This window comes from Notamacropus eugenii, chromosome 1 (assembly GCF_028372415.1).
Source record: "Notamacropus eugenii isolate mMacEug1 chromosome 1, mMacEug1.pri_v2, whole genome shotgun sequence".
In the NCBI taxonomy this organism is placed as follows: Eukaryota; Metazoa; Chordata; class Mammalia; order Diprotodontia; family Macropodidae; genus Notamacropus; species Notamacropus eugenii.
This window is the reverse complement of record NC_092872.1, coordinates 700,534,013-700,555,070: the sequence shown is the minus strand read 5'-3', so window position 1 is coordinate 700,555,070 and position 21,058 is coordinate 700,534,013. Positions and strand designations below refer to the sequence as shown.

The following is a 21,058-nucleotide window of genomic DNA, read 5'->3' as shown; positions in this document are numbered from 1 at the left end:
ACCATGCAGCTTCTGATTGAAGACTGAATGATGAGGACTTCATCACCTTGGAGACAGTCCATGCTACTAACTGGCAAAAAGTGTTTTTCCTATATTGACCCTTAAGCTGTCTCTCTACCACTCCCACTTATTGACCCTAGTTCTTTCATCTGCAGCTAAGGAATACCAATTTAATGAATCCCTTTCACATAACAAACCTTCAAACACTGCTTGACTCATCTTAAATGCTTAATAAATACCACTGAGAGTGCCTCCAATTTATCCTGTATATATCTGATTGTATGTAGCTGTTTGAATATTGTCTCCCCATTAGACTACAAGATCCTTGGGAGTAGGGGTTATTTTGTGTCTGTGTATCCCCAGTGATTAGCACATAGTAGGTGTTCAACAGATTGATCTGAAGAAAACTATTATGTCATCCTTGTCTTTTCTTTTCCAGCCAAAACAACCATCGTTTTTTGTTATGTTATCCAATTAACCCTCATATGATATGATCTCCAATAAGTAGTAAATTAAAAGCAAAGTCCTCTTTAACTTGCCAAAAAAAAAAAAAAAAGCTTTATTGTGTCACATTTCTACTATGAATACTTGCTCTAGATCTCTGCCCTGCTTCTGAAGTTTAAGTTATAAATCTGATTACAAAACATTTGGTAATTTGATTTTCTTGTGACCCTAATGTGGCAATCAACTTATCTTCCCTTCTGAAATAATTCAGTGGGAAAATAGTATGCACAAAACAGGAAATTTAGGGAGAACCCTTCGGCCTACATGATATAAGAAGTTAGGAATTAATACAATGGTCCTTTAAGAACCTTCAGTAGCCCTTAACTGCCAAAGGTTTTGGACTATTTGGGCTATATTAAGATTAGTGTCAATCTGATTGTTTCTGTGTGATAGCATAGATAGATAGACAGATAGATAGATACAGATAGATCCAATAAAATTCATTTTATGAATAATAATTTTATTATTAAAATTTAAATAATAAAATAACTGTCTAAAAAATTTCTTGTTGGCAATTGGCAATTTTATTGGCATTGGCACCTCATTTGACATGGGACTTGGTGCATTATTTTCAGCGTACTAGTACAATGTTTATCTGAAAGACAAACTTCCAGTAGCTTCAAATATCCACAACACAGCCAAGAAGGTAGAAATCAATAAAAAGAAACTCTGAGTAGTAAAAAGACCCAGGCATGGAAGACTGTGCATGCACTCCACATGTAGGAGGACCCTACACATGGCTCTAAATCATAGTCTATAGCCTTCATTTTATACACAATTTTAATAAGTGTGGCTATCTGGCTTCTCAGGCCACAAAAGATTAAATACAACAAATTAGAAGGGTTGTCACCAGAGGCAGCACATAAGCTTCCAGCTATTATTTTTATTGTTATCTAGCAGCAAGGGAGGAAAGCAGGAAAACTATAAAAAGTAGACATGAGACTTCAGAAAGAGAAGCTGTGAGGCTTTCAGTATATAGGCAGCTAGTCTCCTATACTTCAAATGTCCCTGAGGCCACAATAAGTGGTACCCACAAATAATAAACTTTTCAACCAGAAAATGTTTGATTGAGCTCAATATCATCGATTTAAAAAGCTAAGGAAGGATATGCTTCATTTCTGAAAGAAGTAATGAGGTGGTGGAAAGCACCCTAGATTTGGGGTCAGAGAACTTGGGTGTGAATCTCAGCTCTGCTTGTTACAAACTGTGTGACCTCAAGAAAAGCCACTTTTACCTCGAGGCCTTCATTTCCAAATCTGGTAAAACGAGGTGATTATGATTGGACTGGGTGACCCCTTAGAGTTCCGTCTAGTTCAAAATCCCACGAGATTTTTATAATTTCTAAAATTTCAGCATTTGAAATTTATTTATGTGGAACAGGCCTTCCTCATATCTGTCGAATGAAAGAGCTGTTATTGTAGTCTTAATGAGAAAGTTAGAAGACTAAAGGGTCAGAGTATCCTAGGATTTAAAGTTAGCTGTGTCCATAAACACCATCTCATTGAGACCCCTAATTTTACAGATAAAGAACCACTCTTTCCCTATCTCCGTCAAGCAAAAGAGATGGGGATAGCCTTTTCACTGCTCAGAACTCCTTTTCATTGACTTCTAGCTCCTTGGTTATGCTTTGGATGGTTGAGACGACTGGAAATCTGTCTTTTCAGATAAACATTGTATCAGTCCGTCAAAAATAATGCACCAGATCCCATAGCAAATGAGGTAATAATACCAATAAAACTGTCAATTACCAATCAAATTAATTTTAATCATAAAATTATTTTATTTAAATTTTATTTCTAAAATCATTATTCATTTATTGGTGATATATAGAAACTATATCACACCTGAACAAACCGGTCCCAAAGTATGTCAGAGTGGCACTAAGCTATAGGATGACGGGACCATGAGATCCCAGGATTTGGAACCAAAAGTAGCTATAGATGTCATCTCCTCCAGCCCCCTGATTTTACAGATACAGAATTTGTATTATGGAAGATTGCATATGAAGTACTTTGCCAATCTTAAAGCATTACGTAAATGTCAACAAATCTTACTGCCTGACCCAGTACAATCAACCATCCAATGAGCTGAATGTAATAGAGTTCAAGACCTTATCTTTGCAAAGGCACAACAGTTATTCCTCCCACATCTGGGGGGGAGCAGGGGAGAGGAGTGTTAGGGCACAGCATCCCCAATCCCCCAACCCCCCCACCCCACAGAAAACGTTTTTGACTCCAGACCTACCAGACCTACCAGAGAAATCTGAATTATTATATTAAATTATATTAAAATTACATTAAAAGATAAAATATGTTGATATTAAACAATTACAAATATACAATATGTACATACATGTATATGTATATACATGTATGTGTGTATACATATATGTGTGCATACATATATGTATATATATGTATTTGTGTAGGTATATATATTCTATGGATTTCTACGTTTCTAAACTTTTTCTATGTTGTCTACTCACCTTCGTATGTTGTCCACGGCTTCCACAAAACTCCCAAAAAATTCCCATTTAATTTTTCATGCTGACCCATGATATAGAAACCTCACTGGGGAAAGTTACAGTGTGGAAGGGATAACTGTAGAAGCCAGACTCCAGGGAGACCCCAAAGAGAAGGGACTTTCAGAGAATGAGTTGAGGAGGCAATCACCACTTACCTCTTTCATCAGATCCTCTATTTCAGATCGATTGCAATTCATATCAGGGACTTCATTCACAGTGCTGCTGTTTGCCATCCCTATTTTGCCTAAAGAAAACCAGACAAAACCATGTGAAATAGAGCCCAGTCACCATAAACTTTGTCAAGATAATGCCCAATGGGGAGATTCATAAGAAGCAATGCACAGTGAAGGAAGAAGAGCCAAAAGGACAATTTTCTCAGTGATTAACTACAGCGTAAATTAAGTCAGAATTTAAAGGCCAGACAACTCTGATCAAACACAATGATCAATATTAGTACCTTACTGCCAGAGTTAAAGGACACTCACTGCCCTCCCTTCTGTGAACGGTCAAAAAATGAATTATTTCCTGTCAAAGTTCTTTATAGGGGGATTTGTTGGGTATTCATTAAGCAGTATCCGTTGTGTCAAGACAAGTTGTACAGATATTTTTTCAAAATAAATAAATGCATTTTAGGACCCTTGATGTTAAACTTACTTGTGTTTTAAGAAGATATAATCTTTAAAAAATGAGCAAGCTTAGCTATTGGTTTGGGAAAGAGGTAATGATTTAGCCATGATTCTGTAAGTTGACCAAAGGCAAAAACATTTTTGGGGTTCAGTAACAATAACTGTTCACATTCATAGAGTGTTTTAAGACAAAGTGCTTTGCTTCAGCACAGGGTGGTGTAAATTTGGTGCCCATAGATTTGTATTCACATTCTAGCTCTGATACATAAACTATATGAAAAAAAAACCTTCACTGGACCACAGGTTTCTCATCTGTAAAACTGGGGTGATATTTGCCCTACCTCCTTAAAAAGGATGCTATGAAGAAAATATTTTACAAACCTTAATGCATTATGGGAATGTGAGCTATTATTGGTAGCAAGCCTCAGATGTAGGGTAATGTAAGTATCAGGAGTTTTTTTGGAGGGAGGGGATTTCATTGGCGTGCACAACTGCCACATAGAAGCATCCTCCCCTTACGCAGACCAGCACTCTGCATGAAACTTACATGAGTCTTAGAAAATTGTCCAGGGTACTGAGAAGTTAAAAAATGTCAGTATCAGGTTATAGATGAGGAAACTCATGAGATAAAAATGTCACAAAGCCAAGTGACAAAGTCCAAACTGAAAGTCAGGTCCTGAGACAACTCCAAGCCCAAGGCTTTCTCCGTTCCATATTGTCCTTTCTATTGTCTTCAAATTACAAAGTTTCTTACCTTGTTTTTATAAGGTTATTCTAGAAATTTCTTAAATATAATAACACAAGAGTTAAGTTTATAAACTAAGCATCTTAAAAATATACAAAGATTTTCTGCCAACTGTATTTGGCAATTTAAAAAATCGACTTGACAGGAAATCTCTTTTCAGTCTTTCTGAACATATGCACACACATACAATGCATAAAGATTTACTCATGCATAAAATTAGACCTAACTTGCTAACAAAGGGCCTAAATGAATGGAGATTTTTCTGGTAAAACATATAGGACAATTCATTACATTTCCTCACCCCAGTGCCACTAATGTTTCTCTCCCAGACTACCTCAATCTCCCAGATTGTTAGGAGGCAAAATACTACATCATAATAGACAGAGTTGACTTGGGGTGTCTTCCCTTCAGGCTTTGCCAACTTACCTTTACTAACTATGGCATAGACTTTTTGAACTACTCTGAGCTCTGGGCAACTCTGTAAGACATATCTCCATAGACTCTTGGTGGAGGAATCCTGGATGAACTGACACACCAATACTAAGTGAGTGGTTAAACTCCAATGAACTGGGGTGATATGCGTCTCAAAGGAAGGATCAAAAGTTATCGTCTAGTCTAGTTTCTTCATTTTAGAGACAAGAAAACTAGACTCCAGAGAATCAAAAGAATTTGCTCAAGATTAAACATTAAGGTTGAAACCAGGTCTTTTGATAATAATGCCCTTTGTTCCTTCCTCTACTCTGTAATGCCTCCCTAACTCATGTGTAGCAATGAGATTCTCTTATTTCTACAGAATATTTGTTAAAAAATAAATAAATAAGTTACTCATAAAGGACTGTAGAGAAGTACAGGATTTAGCCCAACACATATAACCAAGAAAACAAGCCTAAATTTTGTTTAAATAACTTATACTTTGGGTGGAATCAAAGAAATTCTCCCCATTGGATTCTCTGTCCCCTTCCCCCACTTTTTTTCCCTTGGGTATGAAATTCTGGGAAATTTACACATGCAAGGGTAAGGCTTGCAAAGTGCTAAAGCAGGGAAGAAAGTTTGGTTGTTTGGACAATATGCAAATGATTCATTTCCTTACCCCAGATAACCCAAATCTGTTACTTTTTGTTTTTTTAAATAGGGTATTTTTCTACATTTCCGGAGCCTGGCTGTTTATACAGCCACTCCATAGATACTTGCAAGCCTTGAAATGAAACATCAGAATAATGTTCCCCTTCCCTTTCAAAATAGTTTGCATTTCTTTGGCTTTTAATGCTTACCAAGTGATTTCCTCATAACAACCCTGTGATATAGGAAGCTTTAGTCTACAGTTTTCCTATCTGAGGTACCAGGAAACTGGTGGCCTAACAAGTCAAGTGATTTGACCAAAGTCATGCTATTAGTAAGTGATAAATTCAACAAACTCTAGATTTCAGTCCAATCTAGAGGTTCAGAGATTTTTTGACTCTGCTGTCTTATACTTCCAAAAACTTGGAGCTGGAAAGATCCTTAGAGATCATCAAGCCCTGCATTTCTTCTTTGGCAACATTCTGGTGAAGCCTATGGACTCTGTCTCATAATCATGTTTTTAATTTTTTTTTAAATAGGATTACAAAAGAAGTCACTTATATTTCAATAAAGTTATCAAGCTGTTCTTAATAAGTTCATGGAAACCAGGTTATGAATCTTTGATCTAGTCCAACCTCCCTCTTTTTTTTTTTTTTTTTTTTTTTTTTACAAATCAGGAAACTGAGGTCCAGAGATGCTAAGTGATTTTTCCCAAGATTCCACTGGTAGTAGCAGAATCAGGATTTAAACCCAGGTCCTTTGACTCCCAAACCACTGGCCATTCTGCTGGATACTTCTAGCTAAAAAGGCAGCTTTCCAAAGTCATTCAGAAGTCTTTGCAAATGGATACACTTAGAACTGCTCTTCCTTCTTGGAATCTAGATCCAGAAGAGCCTGCAAAACCAGGAGAGATCAATAGTATTGTCTCTCCTAAATCATCACCACTGATTCCTGCATTTGAGTAAAAGGACCAAGTCCAGACACAAAGCTGACATGCTGTTGTAAGTGTATTTTTAAAGGATTTATTTCCTATGAGTAGGCGTAGTGATGAGCCTCTGGGGGAATGCTGATAAGCTCCTGGACAAAATTTCAGTCTGTTGTGCCAGGATTCTAATCAGCATACTGAATTGTCCAGAAAAGGAAACTTCCTTTTGTTAAAATTTTTAATTCATTCTCAAATATTTTAATGGAATTTTAAAGCTGGCAAGGACCTCAGAAATTATCTATCTAGTCCAGTCATCCCCCAAGAATCTACCAAGAGATTGGAAAGTCTTACTCCAAAGATGGACAAACTGGTCATGATTGCCACACATCTCTGTCTACCGCATTCCATTCTTTGCAATTTTCAAGATTCCTCAAGGGAATGAGGAATAATAGCCTTTTCTAGTCATATCCAACCCCTGACACTTACTAGCTGTGTGACCCTGAGCAAGTCACTTAACTTCTATTTACCTCAGTTTCTTCATCTATAAAATAGGGTTAATACTACATTGCGGTGAGCACCTACCGCCCAGAGTTGTTGTAAGGATGAAATGAAATTATTGATGCAAATGTTATAGCAAACTTTAATGGGCTACGTAAATGTCAGTTATCATCATCATTATGAATCAGAGTAATAAACCTGGGTGAGTTCTGAACACTTCCACGACTCAAGGATATTTACATTTTTGCTCCTCTTCAGGAACTATTCGGTAAACTTTATACGGCTCAGAAATGTCCAGTTGGGATCGATCTGTCACCTCCTCAAAGTCTGGGCTCTTGTTCAATGCACAGCGTAACCTAGTCTTCCAAGTGGCTGGTTCAGCTTTGTCCCCTTCTTTAAACTTTCCTTTAAAAACTGCCCAGGCCTAAAAGAAGAAGGAGGAGGAAGGGGAAAAAAGGAGAAGGAGATATTCAGTACACTGGCCAATTCTGAGATCATCCAAGAGTGCCAGCCATGAAAACGCCAAACCAACATGTTGGTGGGAACCCTAGAGAGCCTCTTCTGCAACACATCCCCTTCTGCCATTTTAGTCACGTGGAAACCAAAGCAGGGGAAGTGACTTGCCCAGGGTCCCAACCTCATTTATGACAGAGCTAGCACTACGATCCAGGTTTCCTGACTCCCAGTCAAAGGTTCTTTCTGTTACAAGAAGACTTTCCTCCATAATGGAGCTAGAAAGGGCCTTCAAGAGGATCTAGTTACAGGATGATCATGGATTTAAGCTGGAAGGACTCTCAGAGGTCATCTAGTCTGATCCTCTCATTTTATATAAGAAGGAAACTGAGGCCCTTAGATGACTTGGAATCATAGACTTAGAGCTGAAAGAGACTTCAGAATCCATCCAGTCAGGCCCTCCTCATTTTACAGATGGGGAAACTGAGGCCCAGAGAGGTGAAGAGACTTGCCCAGAGTCACACAGCTAACAAGTGTCTGAGGCAGGATGTTGACCAAGGTCTTCCTGACTCCAAGCCTAGCTCTCTATCCACTACTCCCAAGCTAACTCTCCTAAGGTCACCCAGGGGAAAACTTGAACCCAGGTCCTCTGCTGGAGCCAAGGAACTCTTCACTGCATCAAAGCTGGCTGGGTTTAACAGCTACAAAGGCTGAGAGGAGTCAGGAAAACCAGGCTGGATTAACAAAAGAGCCAGGATTCAAATACGTGGCTCTTACCTCCCAATTCAGGACCCTTTCCGTAGTATCCTAGCACCTTTTAATAAAGACTATCCCTGCACAAAAGGGTCGAATCCCCTTGAGGTTACAATGAAGAAAGAGGAAGTTACTCTAGTTCAACAGGGTTTTTCACACATTGAACCTCTATCAATTTTTTTAAAAAACCAGACCCTGGCTACAATTTAGTCTGTAAGGGACATTATGCAAATAGTCTTAATTTAGTCAACTATCCCCCTGTTATTTTTAACAAAAAGGTGTTTTGCATTTACACAGCACCCCCTCTAACCCCTCTCCCAGGATCTATTTTAAAAAGACAATGCATTACTGCATTCCTTTTCTTGTTTGGGGGCATCCTCTAATAAACCTCAGGAACCCAAAAATCCTACCGTAGAGAGACAGAAGACGGCTAAAGTGTGAATGGGAAATTTTGTTTCAAATAAACAGTTTAAATGGCTATTCTGTGGCCTCCTAATCACAATGCAAACATACTTAGGAAGCAAGCCTGTGAGAAAGAGAAGTCAGCTTTCTCTAGGAGGATTGTGCCTACTGCCACTGGTCCGTCCCAAGATCTTAAGAGCACAGGCTTCTTATCACTTCATAGGGACCCAACCTCCGGATGTTTGACTGAATTTTTTTCAACTTTTCATCTAGAGAATTAGATGGTGTACCCACCATATCTAAAATTGGAAGGAGCTTTTGAGACCAAAAATCTGAGACCCAGAGAGGCAAAGTAAGCTGCCCAAGGTCACACAGCTAGGACAGGACAGTACATGCAGCCCAGGACCCCTAATCCTAACGAGCCAGAGCTGTTTCTCATTCTCTCTCTACCACAGCAGTCCTTATGACATACAGCTGTAGCACTGGCATGGTTTCATAAACAGATACAACTGGGAAATGTAAGGTTAAAGGCCAACATTCTGCATTCTGATTACCCTCTGAGTTCTGGCTTTGAAGGCAGCACTGCCTATGGGAAAAGCAACAGATCTGGCACCAAGGGACCTGGATTCTGCTCTTGGTTCTGTGACTAATCACCACCAACAACAGCTTTTGTATAGTACCTGAAGGCTCCCAAAGAACTTTATAAATATTATCTCATTTTATCTTCACAACAACTCTGAGAGGTCTGAGGCATTATTATCCCTATCTTACAGATGAGGAAACTGAGGCAAACAGACTCACCTATGGTCACCCAGCTAGTGTCTTGAGGCCAGATTTAAATTCAGGTCTTCCTCACTCCGAATCCATAGTTGCTAGCTATCAAATAGCTACATGAGACTAGTTCCCCCTCTCTGGGTCTCAGTTTCCTCTTCTATAAGGGGCAACTAGGTGATCTAGTGGATAGCACCTCAGCCCTCAGAGGGACTCAGACTCAAATCTGGTCTCTGACACTAGCTATGGGACCCTGTGCAAGTCACTTAATCCTGATTGCCTCAGAATAATAACAATAACAAACACCACGGAGGGACCAGATCATAGATTTAGAGCTGGAAAGGATCTCAGAGGCCAATTCCCTCATTTTACAGATGAGACAACTAAAGCTTGGGGAGGTTTGTTGACTGCCCCAAGATCACAGAGGTAGTAAGGATTAGAGAAGACTGTAGAACCCAGTCTGACCTCAGAACAAGTGTTCTTTCCTCAGTACCCTAATGATGTCTACACATTTAGAAGGGGAAGGGAACTGAGAGATCACCTAGTTCAATCCCCTCATTTTACAGGTGAGGAAACTAATGCCCAGATTGAGGAAGGATTATAGGACTTGGAGCTAGAGTGATCCTTTGCTTCTCTGGGCCTCAGTTTGCCCATCTGTAAAATGAAAACAATAACACTTAAACTGCCTCCCTCCTAGAGCTATCCTGAAGGTCCAAGGAAATAATGTCTGAGGCATACTTTCTAAATTTCATGCGATTCAAGTCACACTAACGAAGCATGTACAGATTCTCAACTGGGAAAGATGAAAAGTTTAAGTAGAATGAGATCACTGCCTTCATAGAGATTGTGACTGAGTAGGGCTGTGAGTTATTACTAACATTTACCTTAGGAGATCTCAATATGGAGGCATCTGGTCAAGTCTACCAGACGTTTTGTCTATGTGGTGCCAAGCATTTGACAGTGTGAAGGCAAGATTTGCTGAGGTCATCAATTTACTCCTTAGCTGTTATATCAGGAAGCAGTAGGGAATGGTAAGAGTCCTGAGTTTAGACTCTGAGGATCTGAGTTCAAATCTTAGTTCTTCTGTTTACTCCCTGTTTAAACATAAGTACATTCTCTCTCTGGGCCTCAGTTTCTTTATCTGTAAAATAGGGTATTTGGACCAAGTGCTCTATAAAGTCCCTTCCCAGATCTAAAACCAACGATCCTTGATTGATTGAAGATTTGAATAACACAGTAACTCAGTAAACAGAGTTAAGAAATGTTTGTTGCTATTTTGTTGTAAAGCAGAGATTCTTAACCTGGGGTCCATGGTCTCATATGAAGTGGGATGATATATGTATAATATGAGATAACATTTGTATTATATATTTTGTATTGTATAATAAATATATGTATAATATGATATTTGTATCTGTATAATAAATTGTGCATTATAGTGCATTATATATTTTGCATTGCTTAATACAATATATTTGTATTATACATTTTGTATTGTATGATAAATATTTTTATTTATATAACACATTGTGCAATACATTGCATTATATATTTTGCATTGTATAATACAATATTTGTATGTGTATAATATGAGATATTTGTCAAGAGCTTCATGAGCCTTAAAGTGGTACTTAAATGCTAGCTATTGTTATTATTTAATATTTGATAACTGCATTTCAATGTAATTGGTCACTTTTGTAATCCTCTGTAATTTTTTTTTTTACATTTGAAAACATTCATCTGAGGAGTCCACAAGTTTTACCAGTCTGTTGCCAAAAGGGTCCAGGACACACAAAAAGGACTAAGATACCTTGTTATAGAGGGAGCTGATTAGGAAGTATGTGGTAATAATGTAAGCAGAGAGGTAAGAATTAGGAGAACCAGATGGATTCTGCACCAACTTCCAATTCATCATGTGCTCTGAAAGCAAGTAATTGACATTGCCTGTGCTCCATTTCCTCCATCTGGCTTAAAGATGCTGTGTCATTTCTCATTCTTGTTCCTTTACCCCGTGGCTCGACAGTCTCTGAAACACTGGCCAAAAGAGTCTGTGCCCTGACTCTTAACCTGAGTGTAGGGTACGGTTCACAGAAGGACAATGGCAGACTTAGAAGGGACCTTAGAAGTCATCTAGCCCAACTGAGTCCAAATTACAGAAGAGATGATGTCAGAGCGCCTGCGTTCATATTCTGGTCCAGTCCCTTGCTACCTGTGTAATCTTGGGCAAAGTCAATGGGGACTGAAATACTTTCAATCCTTACCTCTCAAGCTAGCAATGAGAGAAGCAATTTAGAAACCTTAAAACATTATATGAAAGTTACGTAAACATTCTAGAAAACGCTACAATAAACATCCACTTTAAAATTATTAAACCAACAAAACAGTTAAAGCACACAAATATTAATCATTATGTGGAGTAATAGCAGTCAGATGATCTGGACTCGCATTCCAGATCTATCACCTGTAATGTCTGTGCAGCCTTAGGCACATGGCTTAACCTCCATTTTTCCATCTGTATAATGGGAATAATATTTTAGAATATTATTTGCAGTAACTATTTCACAGAGCAGTTGTGAGATGTAAATAAGGTCATATATGAAAATCATTTAATAAATTGTAAAGCATAAAAGATATATAGACTGGAGTTATTGACATGAAAACAAAGAAATCTTAGTTAAGGACTTACATCCCATGATCTTATGAGAGACTGCTTCCTGGCTCAAGAGCCTTAGATAATAAGTTTCTTGAGAACTTGAGAATTCACTCATTTCTGTATCTGATACCTAACACAAGACTTTACCCTTTTTACCCACACAGATATGATTTTATTGATATAGGGAACTCCCAGGTAGGAAACTCTCTCTCTCTATGCAGATCCATACCTGCTCAGAAAGTTAATAATCATGGATTATCTGGAAGCACCAAGAGATTGAGTTGTTTGCCATTTCCTTCTCCACCTTACAGATGAGGAAACTGAGGCAAACACGATTAAGTGACTCGCTCAGGGTCACTCAGCCAGAACGTGTTAGAGGCCAGACAGGAAACAAGATCTTCCTGACTCTTAACACTAGTCCTCTAACACTAAGTCAGGCAATTAGGGGACTCAGTAAACTGAGTGCCAGGCCTGGAATCAGGAATCAGGATGATTTGAGTTCCAATCCAGTTCCAATCACTTACTAGCTTTGTGACCCTGGAAAAGTCACTTGACCTCCATCTTTATCAGTTTCCTTAACTGTAAAATAGTGATAATAATGGCAACTCCCAGGGTTGTTAAGAAGATTAAATGAGAACCGTTTATAAAGTGTTTTATATACCTTACGTTCGCTACAAATGAGAGCTATTATTACAGAATTACATTTTTTTCTTATACTTAGATAGATATACACACACATACACACACACATATACACATATACATAAATATATACACACATTTATAAATATATATGTATGTGTGTGTGTGTGCATTTATAAATCTGTTGTAGGGCTGGCTCAATGAAGAAACCAAAGATTTAGCACTCATCTGGCATTTTTGGTTAGCACTAAAATCATTCAAATGTATCAGTTTTAGGTTAGGAACCAAGAAATATTTCCCAGTGATTTTTTGCTAACCTACCATCAAGGGCATGAATAATTGGGAAAGAACAGGAACAAGCACTAAGAGATAACAGATAGAGATATGAAATATAAACAGAACCAAAACTTCTAGCGTAGTAGATGGGTCCCCCATGAAGGATCTGGGGAAACATACAAACGCATCACATACGATAAGAACACAAGGATGGGTCCCAATCTCTCCTTGTGGAGGGAATACCAACATATCCATGAAATGAAGATGCTTGTTATCACAATATATTCCACAGATACAATAGGGAAGGTGAAGGAAACAAGAGAAAATGTTATTTCTGAATTTCTAGATTTTGTTTAAAGCAACCGGAAGACTCAAGAATTTAAAGAAAATTAATCATTAAATATTTCAACCTGCTCACTAAACTGAGAAGTGATCCCAATTCAGGCAGATTTCCCTAAGAAAGAAATGCTTCTCCATACCTTGAAAATAGAAGCGTCCACCTCCTGATTATAATCCTGCTTGCCGGCGTGTTTCCAAGGGATCCGAAACATACTTTTCTCCTCATTTTCCCAGATGAGCCCAGGATACATGTTACTGTCAATTTGTTCAATCAGCCACTGCCGGAGCCTTCTTCCACTATTTCTGTCACACATCCTGAAGGAAAGAAAGCAAAGGTCAAGCACTGTCACCCAGTTCCCTCCCTCCCAGGTGTTTTATCTAACAACCAAGAAATGCCATATGGGAAAATGGGGGCTTAAGCGTATAAGCTTCGTTCATCAGAGAACAGGGAGAATCCAGAAACCTGAGAAGTCACTGGAGGGAAGAGACAGTTGCTGACTCTATGATATCAAATGCTTCAGTAAAAACAAGAAATCTCATTTGCAATTGCCAATATTACAAATTACATAATGCCAAGCATCCAAATGGGAAGAAATTCTCTTGATTTTTTTAAGGAAAAAATATTAATTTTTCATGTTTTATCAGCTTGGTAGTAAAGTATAGACAAAGTCAAAGTCAAAGTATTTCAGTTCACTTTGTTACTGTTGTTGTTAGTGTTTTGATTTCAAAGAAGATGAGGGACGTCTTGGGTGATGTCTTGACTTCTGGGTGAACTGGATTTAAGTGAGGCACAGTTGTGCAATGTCATCAGTCCCATTCGCTCTTCCCAAGTCATCGAAATCCAGTGGTAGGTCAAAAGTCAGGACAACTGGTGATGGCCTGGGAGGCACTGGATGACCCTGGCATCTTTGATGCCTGACCAAACTCTAAACACTCCACGGTGCCTACTTCCACTGCCCTCATGGCCATTGGAACAAACTGTTGACATCAGCCCATTCTGTGGGGGGTGGTCTTCACTTGGGTTAGATACAGCCCCCCAACTCACCTCCCCACGCACTGGGTTTGAGGTCTGTCAGTTATCCTCAGCCTGCTTTAGCCATCTGCCCCCTAGACAGTTTTATCTGGCTGGCCATTGTGCATGCTACAGCTTCATGGACCCACTTCTTGGAGTTGGGTGAAGGTGGACACCAAAGGTGGATGAGCAGCCCTGAAAAGGGTTCACATCAGAGGTGCTCATTCTCCCTGAACACCCCATACACTCATTTTGTCCAATCTGACCACAGAATGAAAAAACTACTTTCATATTTAACAGAGAAAAACTCCAAAGTCTGCCAACCAACACTAATCCCACCTTCCTACTTGTGTGACTTTGGACAAATCACCCAACATCTCTGGGATTCAATTTCCTCAGTTATAAAATGAGAACATTGGCCTCCAGGTACCTTTCAGCTCTAAATCTGAAATCCAATGAATTTTTTCTTTAATGCATTCACTTGTTAATTTACCTGGGAGAATCTTGAGCATCCTTCAGATGCTTCCTCCTATAGAAAAGCTTTCCTGAACCCTGCTCACTCCACCCAATTGTTAGGGATCTATCCTTCTTTAAATTACTTTATCCTTGTGACATGTATTTACCGTACATGCAAAATCCCCACCTCTATCCCAACCCAGATAATATAAGCTCCTTGAAGGCAGGAAGAATTTCATTTTTGTCTTTCTACTCTGGCACAGTGTTTTGGACATAGTAATGACTTAATAAATGTTCGCTGAATAGAATTACCAATTGATTATAATTCAAAAATAGAATGAAATATTGTTCCTGACTTACCAAAATAATACCATTGACCTCATAGGTAGAACATGAGATTTTGAGTTTTTTCTTCCTACAATATCACATCCTGTCTAGTATCTTTAATTCTTATTAAAAGAAAACAATATATTAGGTGAAACATTATTACAGGAGGAGTCGATTCCATTAGAACAATAACAACAGTAATATGGATTCGTGATTACATAATGCTAGGATATTGACAAAATGCTATTCTAATAGCAACCCTACTAGGTAGTTGCTGTAAGTATTATTATTCTCATTTTATAACTGAGGAAACTGAGGCACAGAGAGATGACCTTGCCTAGGGACACAAAGCCAACAAGCATTAGAGTCACAATTTATAAGATTTATATAGGATTCAGAGCAGCAAGGGACCTTGAAATTCATCTCATCCAAACCCATCATTTCACATAAAAGGAAACTGCATGCCAGGGAAGGGAAGTGTGTTGTCCAAGATCACACAGCTGGTACAGAGCAGAGCTAAGATTCAGACCCAGGACTTTGTCATTCTTGTGGAGTGATCATACAGTGGAATTTGGTTATAATGTACTAACCATGTTCGTTAAAAACACAACACCGGCCAGGGCTACTTTAAGGCAAGGGATGCCTATAGATCCAATCAACTCACATGGTTCCATCCTACCCCAGCCTATCCAATTGTTAGTTTTTTCTCCTTCTTGAAATTACTTCATTTACTTTACATTTATTTACTTAATTATATATATGTAACAGTACTTCTACCTCCCCCTATAGAATATAAGCTCCTTGAAGGCAGAAATTATTTCATTTTTGTCTTTGTTTTCTCAGGGTCCTCCATGCTGTTTTTGCACATGGTAGTGACTTGTTAAACGTTTGCTGAATAGAACTGTTGGATGAATATAATTCAAAAATACCTGTCTCTTCTATGTCTATCAGTCATATGTACCTGGGATGGAGCTAGCCAGGACCAGGGGAGATAACCAGAGTATAACAACAGAATAAAACCAACTGGTCTCTTTAGTGATCAAACTCATTAATCTCTTTAGCAACATTTTCTAAGCAATTTGGGCTACAAACCAGCCATAGGAAAAAAACAGAAATAGCTCTCTCCAGCTCTCAGATCTATCTCTTGTAAGAAAAGTCTTTGGAATCTAAGCACCATGCCAGAACATGTCTATTTTCTCAAGAACCATATGGGTGACAACCATGCTTTATTATCTTACAGTCATCATTTACAAGAACAACAGCTGGAAATCCCCTAAACAGTTGCCAGGCGCCCACCCAAAAAATAACCTTTGGGCTGTGTGGAGTAAAATATAACCTCTTCCTGATGGGCAACAATCAATAGTTTCAAAGCACAAAGTAGCTCAAGATTCAATCCAATCCAGAGATAATCTAATCCCTGAGTCAGCACTGCCCATATCCTCAGGGAAAGGTTCCACTTTTCTGTAGCCTGGAGACCCACCTAGATTATAAGGACATCTTACATTGGATGAGGAGATGAAGAGTTTCCAGTGAAATTTCTGCCAAAACTGCTTTTGTCCAACTCATCCAAAAACTTGAGTTCATCCAACTCTGTTGCCCTCTGAACATAAAGAACAATGAAATAGGGAAAATGCAATCCCAGCGGGGCCACCAACTTGCACTGAAGCTTTCCCTATTTCTCCTGGTCAGCAGTGATCTCCGCCCCATCCCCCCTTGGACTACAGAGGATACTTCACTTAATGCCTTTCTGATGTCCTTATTACATATCCCATATGTCAGTTTTCTATCTTTATGTCTTTTTCCTTTACCAGACTATGAACTACCTAAGAGGAGGGACTAAGACTTCAACTCTGTTTCTCCTGGAGACAGGCACTGTTCTACCCAATAATGACTGATGAATGACTGACTGATACAATCTCACCAACTCCCAAGTTCCATTCCAGTAAAAGGAAAGACTTGAGAGCTAGAGAAGTCAAGACCTCTTGACTCCTCCAGCTCTAAGATCCAAAAAATCATCCACTGTGATTTTTTTTCCCATGATGGGAGCACTCAGCTTCCAGACTCAACACTTAGCAGCTGTATGACCTTGGCTAACTCACTTCACCTCTCTGAAACTCAAATTTCTCATCAATAAAATGAAAATAATACGTGCACTAGTGGGATTGCTGGGAAGACCTTTGATAAATTTAAAAGTGTTATGGAAATGTGAGATCACAGTGTAATTTTATTATATGCAGTCTTACTTGGAATAAGATTACATTCTTAATACCTTGTAACTACAGACTTTCAAATCAGGCTTGACCAAGGAGTTAAACAACTGAAAAATCAAGAAAAAAAAAGTCAAGAAAAAAGGGACTTTATCTCTGATGACAGCAAGATGATGGGGAGCTATGTTAACAATAAAACAATAAAAAAATAAAAATAAAGAGCTTCCCAGAACAGAATAACACAATATATACAATAAGAAAACGTCTCATAGAGGAGAGAAGGATTTCATGAACATTCAAAATTGTTGCTATTTGGAAGATTTAATGATCAGGGTGAGAGAAAGACAAGCAATATATGACTGAGGGTCCTTGCTTCCCCCTTTTACTAAATCAGCCATCCAAAGTCATTAGCATTTTATATTTACTACCTCTCTGCTTCTGCAGGATTTACAGAAAGGAAAAAGGAAATTTAGATGCCCTGAAGACTGAGTTCTTTTTTATTTTTTTTGGCAATCAGCTTAAGTGATTTGCCCAGGGTCACACAGCTAGTAATTATCGGAGGCAAAAGTTGAACTCAGGTTCTTCTGACTCCAGGGTGCATGCTTTATCCACTGTACCACCCTTAGTTACCCCTAAGACTAGGGGTTCTTAATCTGATGTCCAAAGAATGGATTTCAGAAAGCTTGTGAACCTGGGGGGAAAATATTTTGATAACTATTTCAATATTAGTTTCCTTTGGAATCCTATGTACTTTATTTTATACATATAAAAGTATCCTGAGGAGGTCCACTAGACTGCCTCTAAGAAGAGACATGACATCAAAAAAAACAAAAAACAAAAACAAGCTTGAGAAAAGCCCTGAGCTAGTTAAAGCTCCACCACACGATCCCACCCAACCCAGCACTTCATAGATATTGGAGCTGGGAAGTTAGGCGACTTGCCCAAAGTCATCCAACAGTTGGTTGGACCCAACCTGGTGTCATGACTCCCAGTCTAGTGAGTGTCCTCTATACTACATCAAACTAATAAAAGCAGCAACATGCAAGTTCTCAGCATGTGTACAGATTTATCTGGAGTGTGGTCCAAAAGAAGGAGGTCTGGATTTAGTCAGAGGAAAACTGGGTTGAAATTCTATCTCCAGCACTAAGGCGCAAACCACTTCCCCTCTTGGGACCTCACTCTCCTCCCCTGTAAAATGGAAGGGTAACAATCTCTTTCATATGCACTTATTGAGAGGAATGCTCTTTGGAAGCTCTGGAGCAATTATTATCATAGTTTAAGATGATAACGTCTCATATAGAGAGAGTTTTGTGTCATAAAGAAGTTCTTTAGATAACATTGGTTCCTCATTTTATCTTCACAACCTCCCTTTTAAAGAGGTAAAAGGAATCTCAAGTACTAAGGTAAGTTGCCCAAATCCACAGAGCTATTAAGAGATCGGATTCAGATGGAAATACTCCAGTTTCAAATTAGGAGTTTCTTCCAGCACTTCTGCAATGAAATTCTATGATTTTATTGTCATTATTAACTGTCAGGATCAAAATTCTATGTGGAGCACCCATAAATTTACCTATGCACCAACACTAACCCAATACATTGGCATGAACAATTCAGAAACAGGGTCATGGGCTTACAACAAACTTCCTCTTCCTTAATTTCAACATAATAATTTTTCCTATCTGCCAAGTCCTACCTAGCAATTATCTACATCCCTACAAATCTATCAGGTAGTAAAACTCCCAGATCTGGGATCAAAACAGCTCTATCCAATTTGAAATTCTACGTACTAAACAGCAGAGGTGTGGCTGAGGGATATTGTACTTACCCTATCAGGTACCCTTTGGACTGAATGTATAATTTCCCCTATTACCCTCTCCTGTTCTACCAGGAAAGCTTAGAAACTGTTTCAGCTTCTTCCCCTCTTCTTGGTCTTCAACATTCTTGAACTGATAAGCGATTTCCAGTGTTATTTCAGAAAACCTTGTGCCAAATCAAAAGTGACCAATCCATAATCACAGACCACTAAGCACCTTGTCCTTGAGAAAAACAACCAAGGAAGGCTCAGTTGAGATGATAATGGCTATACAGTGCTGTCTGGCAGTCAACAGGCAACAAGCCTTTATTAAGTGCTTACCCACTCACTAGCCAGCACTGTGCTAAGAAATGGGGATACAAAAAAACACAAAAACAGTTCCTGCTCTTAGGGAGTTTCCAGTCTAATGGGTAACATATATATGAGAAGGAGTAAAGCAGACAAATTTTTATTTAAAAGAATCATATAAATTGACTATTTCACCACCAAGAAAGTACATTACCCTGCTATTAAATATGTGAAATATGTTATTCAATCAAGCCAGAATTTCAGGTGATTTTACACAAAAGTTGATCAGGAGCTGTGAGACCAGCAAAGGAAATCATTTTTACACTATGGTGAGGAGGAGAGGGCCCAGTGCATACATCAAAGGATCTAAAATCAGATTGAAAAATACGAATTTTGGTAGGGTATCCAATCCCACTGTATTTACTATAAAAAAGGAGAAAAGGGGTGGGGAACCTGTAACCTCAAGGCCACACGTGGCTCTCTAGGTCCTCAGGTGTCCCTTTGATGGAATCCAAAATTCATAAAAGCCCAAAGGGATTTATTCAGTGAAGTTTGGATCCCATCAAAGGGCTACACCTAAGGACCTAGAGGACCACACACCCTACAGGGTCACCTCGAGGCTGAAAGTGCCTGGTGGTGCCTAAATGGAATAACCTCTATTATAATTCAGGTGATTGAAATATTAGGAAGATTGGGAAACATGATGTACTAGTAATAGATCTAAATTACAAAGAAGTTATTTAGTCAGTTAATCATGCCCAACTCTTCAAGACGCCATTTGGAATATTTTGGCAAAGATACTGGAGTAGTTTGCCATTTTCTTCCCCATTTCATTTAGGATGAAGAAACCAAGGCAAACAGGGTTAAGTGACTTGCCCAGGGTCACACAGGTAGTAAGTGTCTGAGGCCGGATTTGAACTCAGGTGTTCCTGACTCCAAGACCAGCACTCTGTCCAATGTGCCACTGAGCTGCCCCAAATTGGGAAGAAGGCCTAGATTCAAATCTTGATTCTACTACTTCACTACTTTCTCAACCCTAGGCAAGGATGGAAGGAAAGGGAAGGGAGAAAAAATAAAAATTTATCAAACACCGATTATGTGCTAGGCATTGTGCTAAACTAGAGTAAGTCACCTAACTTGAGATATGATTTTCTCATCTGTAAAATGGATTAGTGGATAGAATGCCAGACCTGAATTCAGGAAGACTGAGTTCAAATCTGGCCTCAGATACTAATTAGCTTTGTGACCTTGGGCAAGTCACTTAACCCTCTTTGCCTCAGTTTCCTCATCTGTCAAATGAGCTGGAGAAGGATGTGACAAACCACCCCAGTGTCTTAGAAAACCCCAAATGGGGTCATGAAGAGTAGGACATGACTGAAACAGCTGAACAACAACAACAACAAAATTCCTTCCATCTCTAAATCTTAGAACTCTCACACAACACAGTCATATATAGGGTAAGTATATATGGTTATATATATATATATATATTATATATGTATAATATATATATGGTAAGTATATGCCTGGAGTAATTTTCTTCTCCTTTCCCCATTATCATTTGATCCCTTTACAGAAGACTTTTATCCATGATAAATGTTGACTTCTTTGAAAACTTTTTAGAAAAATTGGAAACATATCTGGTATCTCTAAAATAGGAATCGGAGACTTCCCCAGATCCCATTGGAATGAATTTTAAAAGCCCACTGCATGGTCTTCAATGGAGTCTATATTCATTGTCCCATCTCTGGATTTAACACCAATTCCACTACTGGAGAAAAGTCC

At 38.7% G+C, this 21,058-nt stretch overlaps 1 protein-coding gene across 3 annotated transcripts in view; it reads right to left on the bottom strand.

Moving 5' to 3' along the window:
- Positions 1 to 21,058, bottom strand: part of IRF8 (interferon regulatory factor 8) — a 66,582-nt gene that overhangs the window by 10,124 nt on the left and 35,400 nt on the right. For 2 of the 3 annotated variants that reach the window (XM_072636249.1, XM_072636248.1), the window contains exons 2-4: positions 13,311 to 13,485; positions 7,122 to 7,305; positions 3,184 to 3,272 (exon numbers count right to left, since the gene is read on the bottom strand). In XM_072636249.1, the coding sequence (XP_072492350.1) occupies positions 3,184 to 3,272; positions 7,122 to 7,305; positions 13,311 to 13,484 (447 nt within the window). In that variant the 5' untranslated portion in view covers position 13,485. Of the gene's footprint in view, positions 1 to 3,183; positions 3,273 to 7,121; positions 7,306 to 13,310; positions 13,486 to 21,058 lie in introns of those variants that run through there. The other variant, XM_072636250.1, reaches the window with a different exon arrangement.